This window comes from Pan troglodytes, chromosome 6, assembly GCF_028858775.2.
Source record: "Pan troglodytes isolate AG18354 chromosome 6, NHGRI_mPanTro3-v2.0_pri, whole genome shotgun sequence".
Classification (NCBI taxonomy): domain Eukaryota; kingdom Metazoa; phylum Chordata; class Mammalia; order Primates; family Hominidae; genus Pan; species Pan troglodytes.
The window spans coordinates 101458437-101479623 of NC_072404.2; the positions used below are offsets into that span (position 1 = coordinate 101458437).

At 37.5% G+C, this 21187-nt stretch overlaps 1 protein-coding gene across 8 annotated transcripts in view; it reads left to right on the forward strand.

The window, feature by feature from the left end:
• Window positions 1–21187, forward strand: part of AKAP9 (A-kinase anchoring protein 9) — a 166758-nt gene that overhangs the window by 138582 nt on the left and 6989 nt on the right. For all 8 annotated transcript variants that reach the window (XM_016945121.4, XM_016945118.4, XM_016945127.3 and 5 more), the window contains 15 exons: window positions 105–245; window positions 753–1238; window positions 2223–2286; window positions 2401–2522; window positions 3077–3268; window positions 3812–4000; window positions 6965–7109; window positions 10662–10881; window positions 12586–12736; window positions 14255–14923; window positions 15152–15360; window positions 15675–15780; window positions 17253–17435; window positions 18422–18622; window positions 20107–20339. In XM_016945121.4, coding sequence (XP_016800610.3) covers window positions 105–245; window positions 753–1238; window positions 2223–2286; window positions 2401–2522; window positions 3077–3268; window positions 3812–4000; window positions 6965–7109; window positions 10662–10881; window positions 12586–12736; window positions 14255–14923; window positions 15152–15360; window positions 15675–15780; window positions 17253–17435; window positions 18422–18622; window positions 20107–20339 — 3311 coding nt within the window. The remainder of the gene's footprint in view (window positions 1–104; window positions 246–752; window positions 1239–2222; window positions 2287–2400; window positions 2523–3076; window positions 3269–3811; window positions 4001–6964; window positions 7110–10661; window positions 10882–12585; window positions 12737–14254; window positions 14924–15151; window positions 15361–15674; window positions 15781–17252; window positions 17436–18421; window positions 18623–20106; window positions 20340–21187) is intronic.

Below are 21187 nucleotides of genomic sequence, written 5' to 3' on the forward strand. Positions count from 1 at the left end.
TAGGCAGTCATTCCTTGGATGGTTTTATTAGAATGTATAAGAGCCTTGAATTTAGCTATATTTTTTTAAAATTATGTGTTTCTTGTGTTTCCGCTGTCATTCAGACAACTACTGAGCCATTTCATAGCAATGAAGAAAGTGGATTTTTTAATGAACTCGAGGCTCTTAGAGCTGAATCAGTGGCTACCAAAGCAGAACTTGCCAGTTATAAAGAAAAGGCTGAAAAACTTCAAGAAGAGCTTTTGGTAAGATAAGTAACATAGCTCCTAATTCACTCATTTCTACCTATCTTAATTACGTTTCAAAGTATATACTCTTTTATAACAAATGAGCTCCATAACTTAAAAGCTAGATAAAAAGTATTTTGTGGATTTGATGAAAACTTTCATTGTTATAAATTTCTTTACCAACATCTTCTTGCTTGGTTTTCCTGGAAATCTTTCTTAGGAGGATACTTTTTATTTCCATTCTGTTAATGAAGGAGTAGAAAGTTGTTAAGGAGAACTGTATATCCCATGAGAACCAAAAATAGAAGCTAATAAAATTATTTCATTTCTATAGTAATCTATGACCATACGTACATACAAATATATATATGTAAACTGTGAGCGTTTCTGAAATGTTTTTCCTACTACTCTGAGGAAAATGAACGTATAATCATGAATTACATTCCTCCCACACCCTTTAAATTCTACATTTAATATGGGAAGATTTTAACTGAATGCCCTACTGTTCTATTCATTACGTTTTAGGTAAAAGAAACAAATATGACATCTCTTCAGAAAGACTTAAGCCAAGTTAGGGATCACCTCACAGAGGCAAAAGAGAAATTGTCCATTTTAGAAAAAGAAGGTGAGACTGAGGTACAAGAAAGCAAAAAGGCCTACATGTTTGAGCCACTTCCTATAAAACTGAGTAAGAGCATTGCATCCCAGACAGATGGGACTCTGAAGATCAGTAGCAGCAATCAGACTCCACAAATTCTTGTTAAAAATGCAGGAATACAAATTAATTTACAGAGTGAATGTTCCTCAGAAGAAGTTACTGAAATAATCAGTCAGTTTACTGAAAAAATTGAGAAGATGCAAGAACTACATGCTGCTGAAATTTTGGACATGGAATCCAGACATATTTCAGAAACTGAAACCTTAAAGAGGGAACACTATGTTGCTGTTCAGTTACTGAAAGAGGAATGTGGTACCTTGAAGGCAGTGATACAGTGTCTGAGAAGTAAAGAGGTATTTGGTTTTTATAATATGTGTTTTTCAACATTGTGTGGTTTTTTTAAAAAAAAAAATCAGTTTAATTCATTTTGTAGGTGACAAACCAAAATGCAACTCATTAAGGCACTTGATCTTTCTAAGTAGGTGTATTATCAAGGCAAGTTTTAAACTCCTAGTACAATATTCCTTTTTTTTCTTTTGTTATACTTTAAGTTCTGGGATGCATGTGCAGGATGTGCAGGTTTGTTACACAGGTATACACGTGCCATGGTGGTTTGCTGCACCCATCAACCCGTCATCTACATTAGGTATTTCTCCTAACGCTGTCCCTCCCCTAGCCCCTCACCCCCGACAGGCCCCATTGTGTGATGTTCCCCTCCCTGTGTCCATGTGTTCTCATTGTTTAACTCCCACTTATGAGTGAGAACATGCGGTGTTTGGTTTTCTGTTCTTGTGTTAGTCCGCTGAGAATGATGGTTTCCAGCTTCATCTATGTCCCTGCAAATGACATGAACGCATCCTTTTTTATGGCCACATAGTATTCCATGGTGTATATGTGCCACATTTTCTTTATCCAGTTTATCATTGATGGGCATTTGGGTTGGTTCCAACACTGTGTGCTTTTAAGAGAAAATAAAAAAATGGGGGCAGTCTCTTCCTTATGATCGCAATTTTAATAGTTTTGAACTTTTTTAAATTTAAAGAGTTTTTAGTTTTAAATTTCTTTAAATCTTTCCATTGTATAGAGTTAAATAATATATGATGTTCCTGTATGGATTTGGAACATGTTATCTTTCCTTAATTCATGAGTATCTCTTCTTATGGTAATATTCATGAAGAAACAGACTTGTTAAAAAAAAAAAACATGAATAATTTCATTTATTATGAAAGGTGTGACAGATTTGATTGATTACAGCATGGGAAACCAGCAAAATAATTCATTGTATTCTATTTTTATTAAAGCAAAAAATATATGTACTTTTTGTTTTCTCTAATTAGGGATCCTCAATTCCTGAGTTAGCACATTCTGATGCTTACCAGACTAGAGAAATATGCTCCAGTGGTAAGTTATATAAATATTTGTAATGTTTGTAGTAGTTGTTTAAGAAATAATAGTTTTTTGGGGACTGGGGTTTGATTTTTTTTTTTTAACAGCAAATTATTTTCTTTATTTTAGATTCTGGATCAGACTGGGGTCAGGGAATTTATCTTACACACAGTCAGGGATTTGACATAGCATCAGAAGGCCGAGGAGAAGAAAGTGAAAGTGCAACAGATTCCTTTCCAAAGAAAATAAAGGTACTAAAAGATAGATACCTTTTATTAACTCAGCCAGTGTTGTTTCTATGTTGAACATAGCAGTTCATTAGAAGTTATATGGTGGGATCATTTCTGAAGAGAGAATTGCTTAGCTAGAAGGAATCTGAGAGATCTATTTTATTTCCACATTTCACAGATAATAAAGTAAGAGATTAATGATAATATGTATGAAGACTTTTTTTCTTAATAATTCTTATTCCTGATGTATTCGTTTGCCGGAATTTTTAAAGTAGTCTCAAAGAGTAGAAGTTAGAGCCCATGTATTTATTTTGGTCAAATCAGTAGCTTATCAGTAAACCTAGGAAGAGTACATTAGCCAAACAGAAGGAACTTAGAGATGAGAGCTATGGAAAGTCATAGGCCATCTGCTGGGATTGGCTTACCCCTCCACAGGAAGAAGGCATTCAGTAATGTTGGGCTGGAGTTTTCTCTCTGCAAGCTATCTTGCTTAAAATTTATTTCTGTTTGTATGTCTAATTTTTCAGTCTGTGAAGAAGTTGTCATAATTCTGGCTTTTGGGTTTTGGTTTCCAGGGATTACTGAGAGCTGTCCATAATGAAGGCATGCAGGTGCTTTCTCTCACTGAGTCTCCCTATAGTGATGGAGAGGACCATTCTATTCAGCAGGTTTCAGAATCTTGGCTAGAAGAGAGAAAAGCTTACATCAATACAATCTCATCTCTAAAGGATTTAATTACAAAGATGCAACTGCAAAGAGAAGCCGAGGTAACCAAAGAATACTATGCATTTAAATCATTTTATGTATTATTTGAACAATAATAATATATTATAAATTAAATTATCTTTTATACATATTTTTGCATGAATAACTATATATATATATATTTTCACACTTGAAACTCAGCCAGAAGCAGTGCCTCATGCCTGTAATCCCAGCACTTTGGGAGGCTGAGGTGGGCGGATCACCTGAAGTCAGGAGTTCAAGACCAGCCTGGCCAACACGTTGAAACCCGTCTCTACTAAAAATACAAAAATTAGCCAGGCGTGGTGGTGGGTGCCTGTAATCCCAGCTACTCAAGAGAATCGCTTGAACCTGGGAGGTGGAGGTTGCAGTGAGCTGAGATCATGCCACTGCACTCCAGCCTGAGCAACAGAGTGAGACTGTCTCAAAAAGAAAAAAATAAATAAATAAAAGAAGTACACATGCTCCTAGGCTTTTAATTATTTTTCTTTGTAGATTAATATTTTTAGAATGTTTTTAAAACATGCTTATTTGAAAACTAACTATCGTTATATGTACTTTGCTAGGTTTATGATAGTTCTCAATCTCATGAGAGCTTCTCAGACTGGCGAGGTGAACTACTGCTTGCCCTTCAACAAGTTTTCTTAGAAGAGCGTAGTGTTTTACTAGCAGCATTTCGGACGGAGCTGACAGCTCTAGGTACTACAGATGCAGTTGGTTTACTAAACTGTTTGGAACAGAGAATACAAGAACAGGTATAATGAAACTTCATTTTAAAAACACTTTAATAGAAATAAGGAAATGACTATTGATTTTAGAGTCTGAATTTAAGTATGAAGGTTAAGATTTTAATAGGAGCCACTATGAATATTTTTTTAAAATTATTGTAACTATTTTAACGTATTATGTTAGAAGGTAAGAAAGACTGAAAGTTAATGAGCTTATTTTCTAACCTAGGAAATTAGAAAAAGAGCAACAGAATAATCCCAAACAAATTTGAGAGAGTAAATTCTCATTATTTGCACTGGTTACATTCCATAAAGTTGCTCTGAACATTGAGCGGTCATTGCTCCTAAGGGAAATACAAGGTTAGGTTCCTGTAAGCCTTTGGTCACAACATTTTCATCAATCAGCACATAACCTTGTCTATATGTGATTCTATTTTAAGACACCTTATTTACTATATATTATTGATTGATTAACCTTGAACACCACCAACAGCACTATAACTCATGCCTGAAAAAAACTTGTCTGACACACATATTTTCTCCTTAAGGCACATCACAGCCTTCTCGTACTTAGGAACACCATAAAGCACTTCAGCACTACTTTTGGGGGCCATTCTAAACAGTGAAATCACAAATAAAAGGCACAAAAATTTGAAAAGTCACTAAGTACTCTGTAAAAAGGACATTTGACTTCAGCTGGGGACACCCACATTGGACCATTTAAATTTTTTGCTGCTGTATGCATTTCTGTGAAAGACCATGAAAGCAACACAACAATGGATTTGGGAGTTACAAATACATTTTAGTGAGAAGGCAAATCTGCAAATATGGAATCAGAATAATGAGGATTCCCTTTAACGAAGAAGACGACGTCAATAGACACACTGGTACAATAGGATAAAATGTTAAAAGTTGGACATTTGAACTTTTCTGGAGAATTGGTTAAGCAAAATGATAAAGCACACATTTTTAAAGTTAGGAATGAACTAAAGATATACCTGAGATATAAAAATAATAGAATATTATGAATAATTTCATGAGAGTAAACTTAAACACTTGGGTGCAATGGACAGATTTTCTAAAAAGAAATTCACTTATGAAAACTCTTTCAGTAAGAAATAGAAGACCTCCAAAGACCTATTACTAGTAACAGAATCAAATCAATAGTTAAAAATCTACTCATAATACTTAACACCCAGATCTTGTTTTTTAATATATTCTCCACTGAAAAGAACTAGGACTTCTTGCAGAACTGATGATTCTAGGGATGGACAAGGGAAAGTACAAGGTGAGCCTGGAACATCTTGTTTTGCTGTCAAGTAAGGAATTGTTCAAAGAATGAAGGGAACATGTCGAAAGGTCATAGAAGCCAGCTTGAAGGAGCTCCAATTGGCCAAATTCTAGAAAAATTTAAACATTATATTAAATGATAGTGACAAATTATAAGCCAAAGAGTGAAATAAGAACTCATGAGACCATACTGATATAAATAAATAAATATATATATAAATAAATAAATAGTATTACCATGGAATGACAGCTAGTAAATGTAGAAGGAACAATGAAATTAGGAAATCACCCTTTATTAAACACTGTAGTGTTAAATCACCCTTTATTAAACACTATTCAGGCAATAGTTCGCAACAGATGCTAAAACTAGTGTGAAAAGGTTTGTTAAGAAAGTATATTTACATAGTCTCAAAGTAAATCCCCAGAAAATCTTCTTTAATTACCAGGGAAAAGCAGTAACTTTACAGTGGAGAAACCTTGCAGATACCACCTTAACCAAGTGATCAGAATTACTATTACCAGAAATGGAATAGACATCATACAGTTCCTAATGTGAAGGGCACGATGCCACTTTTGTAGTGTTTTTGTCAAATGAATATTCAGAGTCTACTCTTGGAGAAATATCAGACCAAAACAAATTGAGAACACTACATCTATCAAAATAAAAAATAGTGACAGCAAGTACTGGAGAGGATGAAAAGAAACTGTCTCATAGATTGCTGGTAGCAATGTGAAATGGGAGGGCAATAGCCAAAAACTGGAATGTTCTTTGACAGGGGAATGGATGGACAAAATGTGGTACATCCATACAATGAAATATTACTCAGCAATTAAAAAGAAACAAACTATTTATGCCTACAACCACTTGTATGCTATATAATGCTCTTAAAATGACAAAATTATAGTAATAGAAAGCAGATCAGTGGTTGACAGGGGTTAGGGTTAGGGAGAGAGTTTGACTACAGAGGAGTTTCTTTGTGGTGAGAAAACAGTTGGTACTCTGATGGTAGTGGTGGTTACATGAACCTATTTATACATGTGATCAAATTTTGTAGGACTACACACCAAGAAAACTAATGATCAAATTTTGTAGGACTACACACCAAGAAAACTAATGTGAAAACTAATGAAATCTGAGTAAGCCCTATAGTTTGGTATTGTACTAATACCATTTTTCTGGTTTTGATAATATACTATGGTAATGCAAGATGGTATCATTGGGAAAAGCTGGCTAACAGATACATGGGAACTTTAGCTTTAATTAATTCAAAATAAAAAGTTTTTTAAAATTGAGGAACGTACAACAAAATAGCCCGTAGTCTTCAAAAATTCAAGGTCATGAAAGACAAAGACTTGGGAATATCACTTTTTTTCTTTTTGCTGTGAAGTACATTTCACAAAATTTGAATAGGCTCTGTATATCACATAATAGTATTGTAGTAATGTTAATTCCACTTTTGCTAATTGTAGTTATGTAAAAGAATGTTCTTGTTTTAAGGAAATACACTCTGGTATTTAGAGGTAAAGGAGCATTTGTCTGCAGCATATCCTCATACATTTTGGAAAGGAAAAATAAGAAAATTTTTTAAAAAAGAAAATTTTAGTATGTGTGTTCCATTCATTCTTCTTTAGATTTCTTGGTTGTTAATTGTATTGCCTTTACATTGCTCTTCACTTGATTTTTACCTTCCTTTGTTACAGGGTGTTGAATATCAAGCAGCTGTGGAATGCCTCCAGAAAGCAGATAGAAGGAGTTTGTTATCTGAAATTCAGGCACTACATGCACAAATGAATGGTAGGAAAATTACTCTGAAAAGAGAACAAGAGAGTGAGAAACCAAGCCAAGGTATGTTGTATGACAAGCTCATATGGTTACACAAACAGGTGAAAAGATTTCACTTTGTTTTCTTTCTTATTATTATTAAGTTAAAACATATTTTCTTGGTCACATTTTCTTCTCATTCTCATAATGTTAAGGATACAATCTATATTAATTACTCTAGGGGTTAGAGGATTGTCTAATTGGTTTTGAACAGCTACGTTGACTTTAAAATAAACTGCCATTCCCCTGATAAGGTTAAGCCCATTGGGTTCATTCTTTTTCTTTATTTTAGAGCTGTATGTTAAGAAAACAGTCTTTCCAATCATAAAACAGAAAATACTCTTTAGAGGAAAATCCACAATGCATGTAACTAATTATTTTTTAATCCTTTTTTTAAAAAATTGTGAGCCATAACATACAGAAAATTACAAATTGCAAATATGCAGTATGACGCATTTTTAAATGAGTATCTATGGAAACATCACCCATGTGAATATAGCCAGTATCCCAAAAGCCCCTTCTCCCAAGCACATGCTCCTCTGAGTAACTTAGAGGTAATCATTGTTCTGATTTTTCTTTAGTTTTACTATCTATTTATATATTCCTAAAACATTTAAGTTTCAAGTTTTTTTTCTGTTTTTGAACTTTATCAATCTGTATGTATTTTTTATCTTGTTTCTTTCACCTCTCTGTAACATTCTTCCAACATTCTTCCAAGTTACTGCATTTTTCAAGTTACTGCATTCTTCCAAATTAGTAGTAGACCATTCTTCCAAGTTACTGCATTTATCTCTAGTTCATTCATTCTTGTTACTCTATAACTCTATGACCCTGTGTAGGGCCAGGCACGGTGGCTTACACCTGTAATCCCAGCACTTTGGGAGGCTGACGTGGGTGGATCACGAGGTCAGAAGTTCAAGATGAGCCTAGCCAAAATGGTGAAACCCAGTCTCTACTAAAAATACAAAAATTAGCCAGGCGTGGTGGCGGGTGCCTGTAAGGCCAGCCACTCAGGAGACTGAAGCAGAGAATTACTTGAACCCAGAAGGTGGAGGTTGCAGTGAGCTGAAATCACACCACTGCACTCCAGCCTGGGCGACAGAGCAAGACTCCATCTCAAAAAAAAAAAAAAAAAAAGAATTTCCTGTATAGATACTCCAAAATTAATATATCCATTCTATTAATATGATTGAGCATTTGGGTTGTTTCTACTTTTTAGCTGTTTAGCTATCAATGTTATTATAAACATTGTTGTATAGTGTTTCTGCTACATATGTGCATGCATCTTCTGAGTATATGACTAAGAGCAGAATTGCTGGGTCATGGAATGCCTATCTTAGATAAGGTCAAATGATTTTCCTACATAGTCATATTAGTTTATACACTTAGTAGCAGTATATGAGAGTTACGTTGCTTCACATCTTTGCCAACAGTTGGTATAGTCAGACTTCTGTTGCCAATCTGATGGGTGTGCAGTGGATTCTTATTGTGGTTTTAATTGGCTGTTCTCTAGTTCCTGAAGGGTTTAGTCCTTTTTCGTATGGTAATTGGCTAGTTGGATTTTTATTTTTGTGATATGCTTGTTTAGGTACTTTTTGATAACAGTATCTGGTCTTTTAAATTGAGCTACAGATGGAAATCATTAGAAAGTAAAGTGAAATCTAATTTTCATCATGTCCACTGAGGACACATACCTGTGTGTTCAGTAATTTTGTACTGGTAGAAACATGTATCCTTTGGAAAATTTTGAAAGTCACAGCATGGTCTCACATTGGTCATTAAAAAGCTGAAGCAGGCTGGGCCCTGTGGTTCACGCCTGTAATCCCAGCACTTTGGGAGGCCGAGGTGGGAGGATCACGAGGTCAGGAGTACGAGACCAGCCTGGCCAACATGGTGAAACCCCATCTCTACTAAAAATACAAAAATTAGCTTGGCGTGATGCTCGGTGCCTGTAATCCCAGCTACTCGGGAGGCTGAGGCAGGAGAATCGTCTGAACTTAGGAGGCAGAAGTTGCAGTGAGTTGGGATCGTGCCATTGTACTCCAGCTTGGACAACAGGGCAAGACTCTGTCTCAAAAAAAAAAAACAAAGCTGAAGCATTCTTACCACTGAGTTTAAGAAGGAAAAAAAAAACCAAAGCAGGTTAAAATTACTTCAGAAAAGAGAGTCATAATGAGATAAACATATCACTTTAAACGTAGGCGTAATTGAAGATGCCTTTTAGAGATAGATTAATATTGTTTTACTTAGGTTAAATAGAACACCATTGAAAGCTTAATGTCACAGATTCACATTTATGTAAATCCTTAACCTCTAAAGTTTTTAGAAGCCTAAATTAAACATGATTGATTATCATCTAAAGCTAATGTTATTTCTGTCTCCTAACGTCAGTAATATGAATTGTAATGTGAATTGTTGAACTTTGATAGTATTTTTTAAGTTAAAAATGTTTTTCTTATTAGAGTAGTATAGTATTACATATTTATGGTAGAATACAGAAAAGAATAGAGTGAAAATCATCCCTTGAATCACCTAAATCCTAAAATAATGACTACCTAACACCTGAGTAAATATGTCTCCAGACCTTTTCAGTGTGCATGTGTACATAAGCTTGTATTTTTCATAAAAAAGGAATCCTGATACATACTTTATAACATGCTTTTTTTCATTTAACATACTGAGGCATTTAAAATTTTCAGTTTGTTTTTATTGTAGCAAACATGTAGTAAGGGTTTGGTTGGCTTTCAATGGATAAAAGGACAGTATCCAAAGGGGGGTTTGAATTTCCCACTTCTGGGAACAGACTCCTATTAAAGTTCCAGGGGACTATCTGCAGTGGGGTGCGGAACAAAAGATATCAGCAGTGCTCATCATTGTAGTAACTTGGGTAACTCCTCCAAGTACTTTGTGTGACTATCAGAAATCTTTGGAATTTTTTAATGTACATTCTTGAAATTCTGAATGTACAAATATGAGTTCCATTTAAAGTTTTTTTTTTAATTTTAAGTCTTGCATCCATTAATGTATTCTCTTAAACTTTTATCCTTATATATTTATAGCTCTGAAATCTTGGCCACTAGCACTATGAGGAAAACATGCCTGAAATTTATTTTTATACATTACCAACCCTTTTTGTTTGTTTTTTTGAGACAGGGTCTCACTGTCACTGAGGCTGGAGTACAGTGGCATGGTCTCAGCTCATTGCAACCTCCACCTCCCGGGCTTAAGCAATCTCCCCACCTCAGCCTCCTGAGTCGATGGGACTACAGGCACATGCCAGCACGCCCAGCTAATTTTTGTATTTTTAGTAGAGACAGAGTTTCACCATGTTGCCCAGGCTGGTCTTGAACTCCTGGCCTTAAGCAGTCCTCCCTCCCACCTCAGCCTCCCAAAGTGCTGGGATTACAGGTGTGAGCCACCATGCCTGGACTGCATTACCAACTCTTGGGACTATAATTTTTCATGTTTCCTTTGAAGTAATCTCCTTAACTACAAATCAGTTCTTATCAACAAATATTTATAAACCAAATATGAGTTGCTTGATTATGTTTCAAATATTAATCATGTTCTGTGTAGAACTCTTGGAATATAATATACAGCAGAAGCAGTCTCAAATGCTGGAGATGCAAGTGGAGCTCAGCAGTATGAAAGACAGAGCAACAGAACTGCAGGAGCAGCTGAGTTCTGAGAAAATGGTGGTTGCTGAACTGAAGAGTGAGCTTGCACAAACTAAATTGGAACTAGAAACAACACTCAAGGCACAGCATAAACACCTAAAAGAATTGGAGGCTTTCAGGTGTGCCAGGCTTCCTTATTATAAACATGTAACAAGGAATGGGAGTAATTTTGTCATAAACACTGTGCAAATATAGAAAAATATAACATGCATGATATTTAAATAGCATGCAACTGTTTTTTTTAGGAAAAACTATAATAGAAAAAACTCTAAATGTTTCCAAATGATGAACTTATGATCGTGATTATAGCATATTCTCTACTGTGACTTCAGTTCTGTGTGAGACTTGTATGAAATATAATTTTGACTTTGACCTTTATTTTACCATCAACCAATTTGAAGTGATATTTATGAACGCAGTAGAATTCATGATTGAGTGAGCTAAAATATGCAAAATATTTGAAGAGACAATGCTTGTTAAAAGAATATATTTCTTGGTATAAATACTGAGATATTCTGTTGCCAAAGACACATTACAACTAGTCATTTTTATATTGAACATTAGCTTCACACACAAATAGATATGGTGATTCCCATGTTCAGTAAAAGACAAAAATTTTATTTACTTTTTATTTATTTATTTATTTTATTTTATTTTTATTTAATTGTTTTGAGATGGAATCTCGCTCTGTCGCCCAGACTGGAGTGCAATGGCATGATATCAGCTCACTGCAACCTCCACCACCCGGGTTCAAGTGATTCTCCTGCCTCAGCCTTCTGAGTAGCTGGGATTATAGGCACCCGCCACCATGCCTGGCTAATTTTTGTATTTTCAATAGAGACAGAGTTTCACCATGTTGACCATGCTGGTCTCGAACTCCTGACCTCAGGTGACCCACCCACCACGGCCTCCCAAAGTGCCGGGATTACAGGTGTGAGCCACCATGCCCAGCCAAAATTTTTATTAATACTATTTTGTAACAATAAATTGCATAGTTGTTTGCATTGATAATTAATAACTAATAATTGTACTACTGGAAACAGTTAATTTGAAGCCAGATGTGGTGACTAATGCCTGTAATCCCAGCACTTTGGGAGGCCAAGGCAGGTGGATCACCTGAGATCAGGAGTTCAAGACCAGCCTGGCCAACATTGTGAAACCCCATCTCTACTAAAAATACAAAAAATTAGCCGGGCATGCTGGCATTCACCTGTAATCCCAGCTACTTGGGAGGGTGAGGCAGGAGAATCACTTGAACCTGGGAGGCGGAGGTTACAGTGAGCCAGGTTCGCGCTATTGCACTCCATCCTGGGTGACAAGAGGGAAACTCTGTCTCAAAAAAAAAGAAAAAAGAGGGCCGGGCGCGGTGGCTCATGCCTGTAATCCGAGCACTTTGGGAGGCCGAGACAGGCGGATCATGAGGTCAGGAGATTGAAACCATCCTGGCCAAAATGGTGAAACTCCATCTCTACTGAAAATACACAAATTAGCTGGGCGTGGTTGCGGGCACCTGTAGTCCCAGCTACCCGGGAGGCTGAGGCAGGAGAATTGCTTTAACCCGGGAGGTGGAGGTTGCAGTGAGCCGAGATGGCGCTACTGCACTCCAGCCTGGCGAAGAGCGAGACTCCGTCTCGAAACAAAACAACAAAAAAAGAAAGAGTTAATTTGAAATGAACCCCAGTCAAGAATCTTTAATAGTTTATATTTTCCTCTTAGCTAGTTTATTATATGCCTCAACTTATCAGTGGAAGCTGTTTTTCTCTCTCTCATTATATGCTTCGTCAACATAGCTTTATGGAAGTTCATTTGTCTTTCTGACTTAGGTTGGAAGTTAAAGATAAGACAGATGAAGTACATTTGCTTAATGACACATTAGCAAGTGAACAGAAAAAATCAAGAGAGCTCCAGTGGGCTTTGGAGAAAGAGAAAGCCAAGTTGGGACGCAGTGAAGAACGGGATAAAGAAGAACTTGAGGTACTGTTATCTTTGTCTTTAAATGTCTGGAAAATCCAGAATGATAGAAGAGGGTCTTAAGGCTTTCCTCCATCTAAAATGTCAACCTTAGACTTCTTAATAAGATATGGTAAGTTGTTCACTGTGCATTGAATACTACATAAACCGTATTACGAGGAAATGCTAATGGAGTGGTGATTGGTTTTTTTTGTTTGTTTGTTTGTTTTGCTACATCCAAAGATGCATATAGACTGCTCTGCTGCAACATGTTTTGGGCATGTGAATTGGTACACACAGATAAATATGGCAATCCTGTCAGTTTAATACAGAGGTAGTTTTGGTTCCTGTTTTCTCCTAGGGAGGAGGAACAGGGATACTTTTCTGGAGCCCTCACTGCTTAAGAACATTTAAAGTGAACATTGGCCCCTTTCAGAGAGACACACCCCTGCTTTGCAAGGCTCTCAGCTCAAGGCAGGCTGCTTTGAGTATCTGCTTTTAATAGAGGTGGAGTATACATGAAGTATCTGCTTTTAATAAAGGTGTTGTTGTCTCACTGGCTCAGAGCTCTTCTAGCCACGTAATCCTAATTCTCACTAACTCTGTGCTGAAAAACAATGTGTTGCTGGCATTTTTGCCCGATTTTTTATTTTTAATGTCCACTGTGTTAGCCTCCAGGCAAAGAGAACTCTCTGCCCGGCAGGGACATGATATCTCCCTAGGTACCAATTATAGTTTTTTAACCATTAAAAGTTTATGTATATTTTGAGTTATTTGCCCCTAACCTTGCTTTCCTTATAAGCCCTATTATTTTTAGCATGTGATACTGCAAAACACAAGGTTTTTCAGGAACTCCTATCACATTATATCAGGAACATTTATTTTTTAAACAAATTTATTAATGTGCACAGGAATCTTATCAAAACATAAGATCTCCAGGAACAGTTATATTTTTAAAGGTTGTTATTCTTATAAGAAATGTACCCTGCTTCATATTACTTAGTGAGATTAAGATTTTTTGAGAAAAGTATTATCTTACCCTTCTTTTATTTATATTTCATGATTATGCACTAACTACTGAACATTTAAGTTAATAAACTAAATAATCAGTTCTATTTTCTAATAAAGATACTACCAACATAGTATTAATAAAGGCATGGTTGTATACTTCTGAAGTTTGTTTTGTTTTGTTTTGTTTTGTTTTTTGAGTCAAAGTCTCACTCTGTTGCTCACGCTGGAGGGCAGTGGTGCAATCTAGGCTCACTGCAACCTCCACCTCCCAGGTTCAAGCAATTTGCCTGCCTCAGCCTCCCAAGTAGCTGGGACTACAGGCACGTGCCATTGCACCCAGCTAATTTTTTTGTATTTTTAGTAGAGACAGGGTTTCACCATGTTGGCCAGGCTGGGCTTGAACTCTTGACCTCAGGTGATCTGCCCGCCTCGGCCTCCCAAAGTGCTGGGATTACAGGCGTGAGCCACCACGCCCGGCCAAGTATTTTTAATAATATTAACAAGTTCTTAAATTTGATTTTCTCGTACCAGGATCTGAAGTTTTCACTTGAGAGTCAGAAACAAAGGAATCTTCAGCTAAATCTACTTTTGGAACAACAGAAACAACTACTGAACGAATCCCAGCAAAAAATAGAATCACAGAGAATGCTATATGATGCCCAGTTGTCAGAAGAACAAGGTCGAAACTTAGAGCTTCAAGTACTTCTTGAATCTGAGAAAGTTCGAATTCGGGAAATGAGTAGTACCCTAGATAGGGAGCGGGAATTGCACGCACAGCTGCAGAGCAGTGATGGTACTGGACAGTCTCGGCCACCCTTGCCCTCAGAGGACCTACTGAAAGAGCTGCAGAAACAGCTAGAGGAAAAACACAGTCGCATAGTAGAATTGTTAAATGAGACTGAAAAATATAAACTGGATTCTTTGCAAACACGACAGCAAATGGAAAAAGATAGGCAGGTTCACAGGAAAACACTGCAGACAGAACAGGAGGCCAACACTGAAGGACAGAAAAAAATGCATGAGCTCCAGTCCAAAGTGGAAGATCTTCAGCGCCAGCTGGAAGAGAAAAGACAACAAGTTTATAAGTTAGACCTTGAAGGACAGCGACTACAAGGAATCATGCAGGAATTCCAGAAGCAAGAACTAGAACGAGAAGAAAAACGAGAAAGTAGAAGAATTCTGTATCAGAACCTTAATGAGGTAAACTGACAGTTTCTTTTTAGATATTTTTAAGGAAAGTACTGCAGCCCTTTGATCATTAAATTTTGATATTGGATTAAATTACTTAAATAGCTATATGTAAATCACTTAAAAATGAAATCTATAGAAGTTTATTGGATATAAACAATAATTGTGTTCCCTTAAGATAGACTGTGATATGCTGTTCACCTATAATTATTGTTTTCTTATTCTGTCCAAAATTGCCAGCCAGCCACGTGGAGCTTAACCAGTGATCGAACTAGAAATTGGGTTCTTCAACAGAAAATAGAAGGAGAAACAAAAGAATCAAACTACGCTAAATTGATTGAAATGAATGGAGGAGGAACCGGCTGTAATCATGAATTAGAAATGATCAGACAAAAGCTTCAGTGTGTAGCTTCAAAACTACAGGTTCTACCCCAGAAAGCCTCTGAGAGGTTAGACTTTTCTGCCTGATCTTTGGGAAAGTAGTATTCTTAGGCTGGGTAGACCCCATGCCTCTTGGACAGCTAGCCAAGGGTGGGGAATTGAAATTTTAAAGGTAATGCGTGTTTACATTAGGAGGTGATATTCTTTAACAGAACTCAAATGTCTGAAAACAACTATCTAACACTTTGACCCAGGGAAGAAAGCATGGGATATAAGGGAGAAGTGATAGGTGAAGTAGAACGTCGCCTGCTCTGTAATGTTTGTGGTAGTAAACACCCCCAATTGAGAAGGTATGTTTTGACTTTTTGTCTTTTTCTTGAAGACTACAGTTTGAAACAGCAGATGATGAAGATTTCATTTGGGTTCAGGAAAATATTGATGAAATTATTTTACAACTACAGAAATTAACTGGCCAGCAAGGTGAAGAGGTAATACTTTTTAAAAGTTATTTCTGAAGCATTGAGAGCAAAGATTTAATAGAAACTGGATAATTTGAAACTTGCAGCATATTCTTTATACTCTTTATAGAGTTTTATTTGTATCTTTTTATTTATTTTAAATATGAATAATAATGCTTGCTTTCCCCCAAGAGAAGATAATGAAAGCTTAGGGAGGGAATTAGCTTTCATTATTGTCATTGAATAATTATGTTGACCTTTTACTGTATGGAGACAAGCTTCCTGAAAGAGTGATCTGGCTTCTATCCTGTCTACTCCATGAAACACCCTTAGACTCCTACAGTGTCTAAACAATTGACTAATCTGGTGAATCTTTTCAGTTTATCTCTTGACCTCTTTGTAGCATTTGATACTTTTGACCTGTTTTATTTTCTTAAAACCCTCTCTTTCCTTGCCTGTCATGTCAGTATTCTAGCATTTCTTCTGCTTCTTTCATCAGTTGCCTTTATGATTCCTCTTCCTACCCTCTTCCTTCTTTTCTCTAACCTATAACTATGAAAGCTCACACAGTCCAACACCCTGAGCTCTCACTAGACTTATTTATTAAACAAATACTTATATTGAACACTTATTCTGTGCCAGATAGGTTCTGGAGATACAGTGAACAAATCTGACTAAAACCTCACCCTTATGGAACTTATCTTTAGTGGACTGTGGTTCTAGTCTAGACTTCTGTCCTGTGTTCCAGGTTTATATTTTCAATTAGTTACTAAACATTTTTCCCTGGGGAAATGTACCCCATAGTGACCCCTTAGGAACCTCACAGGCACATTCCAAACTGAACACCATCTTCCCTTTCTACTTCCTGCTCCAGACCCTCATTTCTAGTCATGATATTGCCCAGTTTAGAAAGCTGAAAGTCACCATAGACCACTTTCCTTCACCCTTATCTGCACATCTAGACAGTCACTAAATCCTGTCCCTCTTACCTTCTAAATACCTCTCCCACACACCCTTTACTTTCTGTCCCTTAGTCGTTGCCTCCATTCAGGCTTTCAGCATTTCTTACCTGGCTGTTGAAACAACTTCCTGATAGGTCTACCTGACTCGAAGATTATATCTTCCCTAATTTCCCCTGCTTTGTACATTACTACCAAAGGAATTTTCCCAACACATAAATTTTGTGTCATATTTTTGCATCAAGCCTTTCATGACTCTCCATTGCCTACATTTAGGTCTGTTATTCATAAAGTGAAGCAATCTAGACTTACCAGGCAACCTACAACACCCCGAAAACAATACACACTCGCTCAAGCCTTTGTGCCTTTTGCTTAATATGCCCTTCCTTATCTTTTCTGCCTGGTAAATATCTACCTATTACTGAATACTCAACTCAAGCACCAATTCATGAATTCTGTTGTTCTCGGTGCCTATTCACACTTTATATGCATTATTCACATCCATTTGTGCTTAAGTGACTTTACACCATTTTATTTTTCCAGCCCAGCTTGGTGTCCCCAAGTACTTCTTGTGGCTCATTGACTGAAAGACTACTGAGACAAAATGCTGAGCTGACAGGGCATATCAGTCAACTGACTGAAGAGAAGAATGACTTAAGGAACATGGTTATGAAGCTAGAAGAGCAGATCAGGTGGTATCGACAGACAGGAGCTGGTAGAGATAATGTATGTCCATTTTTAGCATCTCCATATATGAGAATTAGTGCATGCTTATCATTTCTGCTGTCTAGTTCAAGTTTTAATCCTGTTAATGTAAAACTATCACACACCTGATTCTTAGGATCTGTAGAAAATTTTATAGGGATGACAATAATAATATTATTACTAAGTTATAATAATTACTGTTATTTATTGGAAACCATCTCTGTACTCGACTCTGGGTTGTATACATACAGAATCTCTAATCCACATCCACCTTATACCTGAGAAAACTGAATTGAAGTCGTAGTCAAACCAAGATACTTGTATCTCCAAAGCCAGATACTTTGCTACCTAGGGACCAACAACAGATACACGAGATGTTCAAATGTGAATCCTGACTGTTCTCTTCATTTAATTATTAGTTATCGTGTTGATGACTCAATTAAAAGGTTCTGTTAAATTACGTCTTTCAGTCTGAAATTACTCTGAGAATTTACTTAAAATTTTTCCATTTAAAAACAGGTATAAAATTAATTGCTAGTTTCCATAATCACCCAGTATAAAGATAGAAAAGACCTGTAAGACAACTGTGTGGTTAAATACATGATAACACATTTACGTGCCTTTTATAGAAATCCACTTATTATGTACATACTGGCTTGTTTTTTTCCCACTTCTCCAGTACACTATTTCAGGCACAGGCTCAAAATTTGAACCCAAATGGTCTGTTAGGTCTCTTGACTTTTTCAGTTCAAAGCTCTGCTAATCTGCTAAACCTTCCCTGTGGCCAGGCTTTCTCAAGGACTTTTAGTTGTAAAACTAATGTACTTAGCAAAGGACCATGTACTTAAGAGTTAGTGTATATGCGTAATGTCAATTGAGATTGGCTTTGAACTTTGTCTGGGTGGGGTTAGAAAGTTGAGACTGCATCATCATGCAGATATCTTTTTAATATGTTTAGCTCAGACTTTTCTTCAGAGACTTGTGTAAGTAGGCTGTGGTCTTTGCAGTCTTCCAGGTTTTCATTGAATGGTGGTGCCAACATTGAAGCCATCATTGCCTCTGAAAAAGAAGTATGGAACAGAGAAAAATTGACTCTCCAGAAATCTCTGAAAAGGGCAGAGGCTGAAGTATACAAACTGAAAGCTGAACTAAGAAATGACTCTTTACTTCAAACTCTGAGCCCTGATTCTGAACATGTCACTTTAAAGGTAGGAGACATCTCCCATCTAAACATCACAGCTGGTTCTATGTTTTTGCCTTCTTTCATCTCTCACTGACCTTAAATAAACAGTCTAAAGAAATTTAGGGCCTGGCACAGTGGTTCACGCCTATAGTCCCAGCACTTTGGGAGGCCGAGATGGGCAGATCACGAGGTCAGGAGATCAAGACCATCCTGGCTAACACAGTGAAACCCCGTCTCTACTAAAAATACAAAAACAAAAAATTAGCTGGGCGTGGTGGCGGGTGCCTGTAGTCCCAGCTACTGTCCCAGGCAGGGGAATCGCTTGAACCCAGGAAGCGGAGGTTGCAGTGAGCCGAGATCGCGCCACTGCACTCCAGCCTGGGCCACAGAGTGAGACTCCATCTCAAAAAAAAAAAAAATGTAGATAGTATTCAGGTTTTGTCTCTAGGTCTTTTTATTCAGTCTTTGTCATGAATGCAGGTCACAGAGGTTTCTGGAAAGGCATGCCTAGGACTGGGACCAGATTAACCTTTATTAATGGTCACAGTGGCAGCCTGGGCTCATGGTTCCACTTTCCCTGGTTTCATCCCTAATAGACCAAAAGAATAGTATCTTTTCAACTCCTAACAAAAGCTCTACTATTGTCAATGTAAGAACATCATACTCTGTAAAATGGTAAGCCCTCTGAAAAGCCTCTCCAGTGACTAATAATGAATGTTGTTAAAACTACCTTAATCAGTCAACATAAAATTCAAAACAAAAAGAAAAGCTTTTGGAACATTTATTCCAGTTTATGAATCTGAAGGGATAGAAAACATTAACATTTAAAAAGTTAGATTAGGCCAGGCACTGGTGGCTCACACCTGTAATCCCAGCACTTCGGGAGGCCAAGGTGGGTGGATCACTGAGGTCAGGAGTTCGAGATCAGCCTGGCCAACATGGTGAAATCCCATCTCTACTAGAAATACAAAAATTAGCCAGGCATGGTGGTGGGCGCCTGTAATCCCAGCTACTTGGAAGGCTGAGGCAGGAGAATTGCTTGAATCTGGGAGATGGAGGTTGCAGTGAGCCGAGATCACGCCACTAAACTCCAGTATGGGTGACAGAGTGAGACTCCGTCTCATAAATAAATAAATAAATAAATAGATTAGTGACCCTAATAAAAATAGCTCTGTACAAAATTGGGATGACAAAAATATTTGCAATTAATATGATTAATGAGGGCTAAAACCTAAAAGAAACAAGAAGCCTAACTATAATATTAGTATTCAGACTCCATTGACTAATAGAGGCAAAAGTGTAAAGGTTAATTTATCTGAAATTTCAACTTTGCTGATAAAGTAGAAAACAGTGATAGGAACCTGCTGTTTTACTATTACTACTACTACTACTACTACTACTACCACCACCACCACCACCACTACTTGTTAAAATCTAGGTTATTTTCCCCTAGAGAGCAGGATGAATGTTTTCTTAATGTCTTTACATTCTTCTCTTCCCTAAATATAGAGAATTTATGGTAAATACTTGAGGGCAGAAAGTTTTCGAAAGGCTCTCATTTACCAGAAGAAATACCTGCTGCTGTTACTGGGTGGGTTCCAGGAATGTGAAGATGCCACCTTGGCCCTGCTTGCCCGGATGGGGGGGCAGCCAGCTTTCACGGATCTAGAGGTGATCACCAATCGCCCAAAGGGCTTCACCAGGTTTCGGTCGGCCGTCAGAGTATCCATTGCAATTTCCAGGTAAAGACTTGAAGTAAAATGCATTTTACTAGTAGACTCTCTAAAAGGATTAGTTATTTTTAATTCTCCCTCTATTCTCTGCTGGTTATACTCTATATTTATATAGTAGGAGGTATGTGCCATCACTGAAGCATGTCTGCTTTTTTTTTCTAGGTTTTCATTCATTTAGCAGGAATACTGGCAGGGTATGTGTAGACTATGAAAAGGGCCTTCCTAGGTCCAGGCAGCTGGTGACTCAGAGCTGGCCTATCCAATCCCCTTTTAGAAAACAATCTGGGCCAGGCGTGGTGCCTCATGCCTGTAATCCCAGCACTTTGGGAGGCCAAGGCAGGCGAATCACAAGGTCAGGAGATCGAGACCAGCCTGGCCAATATGGTGAAACCCTATCTCTACTAAAAAAACAAAAAATTAGCTGGGCGTAGTGGCAGGCACCTGTAGTCCCAGCTACTTGGGAGTCTGAGGCAGGAGAATCATTTGAACCTGGGCGGCGGAGGTTGCAGTGAGCCGAGATCAGCGCCACTACACTCCAGCCATGTGACAGAGTGAGACTCTGTCAAAAAAAAAAAAAAAAAAAAAGGCCAGGCGTGGTGGCTCACACCTGTAATCCCAGCACTTTGGGAGGCTGAGGCCGGCAGATCATGAGGTCAGGAGATTGAGACCATCCTGGCTATGCTGAAACCCCATCTCTGCTAAAAGTGTACAAAAAAATTAGCCAGGCGTGGTGGCGGGTGCCTGTAGTCCCAGCTACTTGGGAGGCTGAGGCAGGACAATGGCATGAACCTGGGAGGTGGAGCTTGCAGTGAGCTGAGATAGCACCACTGCACTCCAGCCTGGGTGACAGAGCAAGA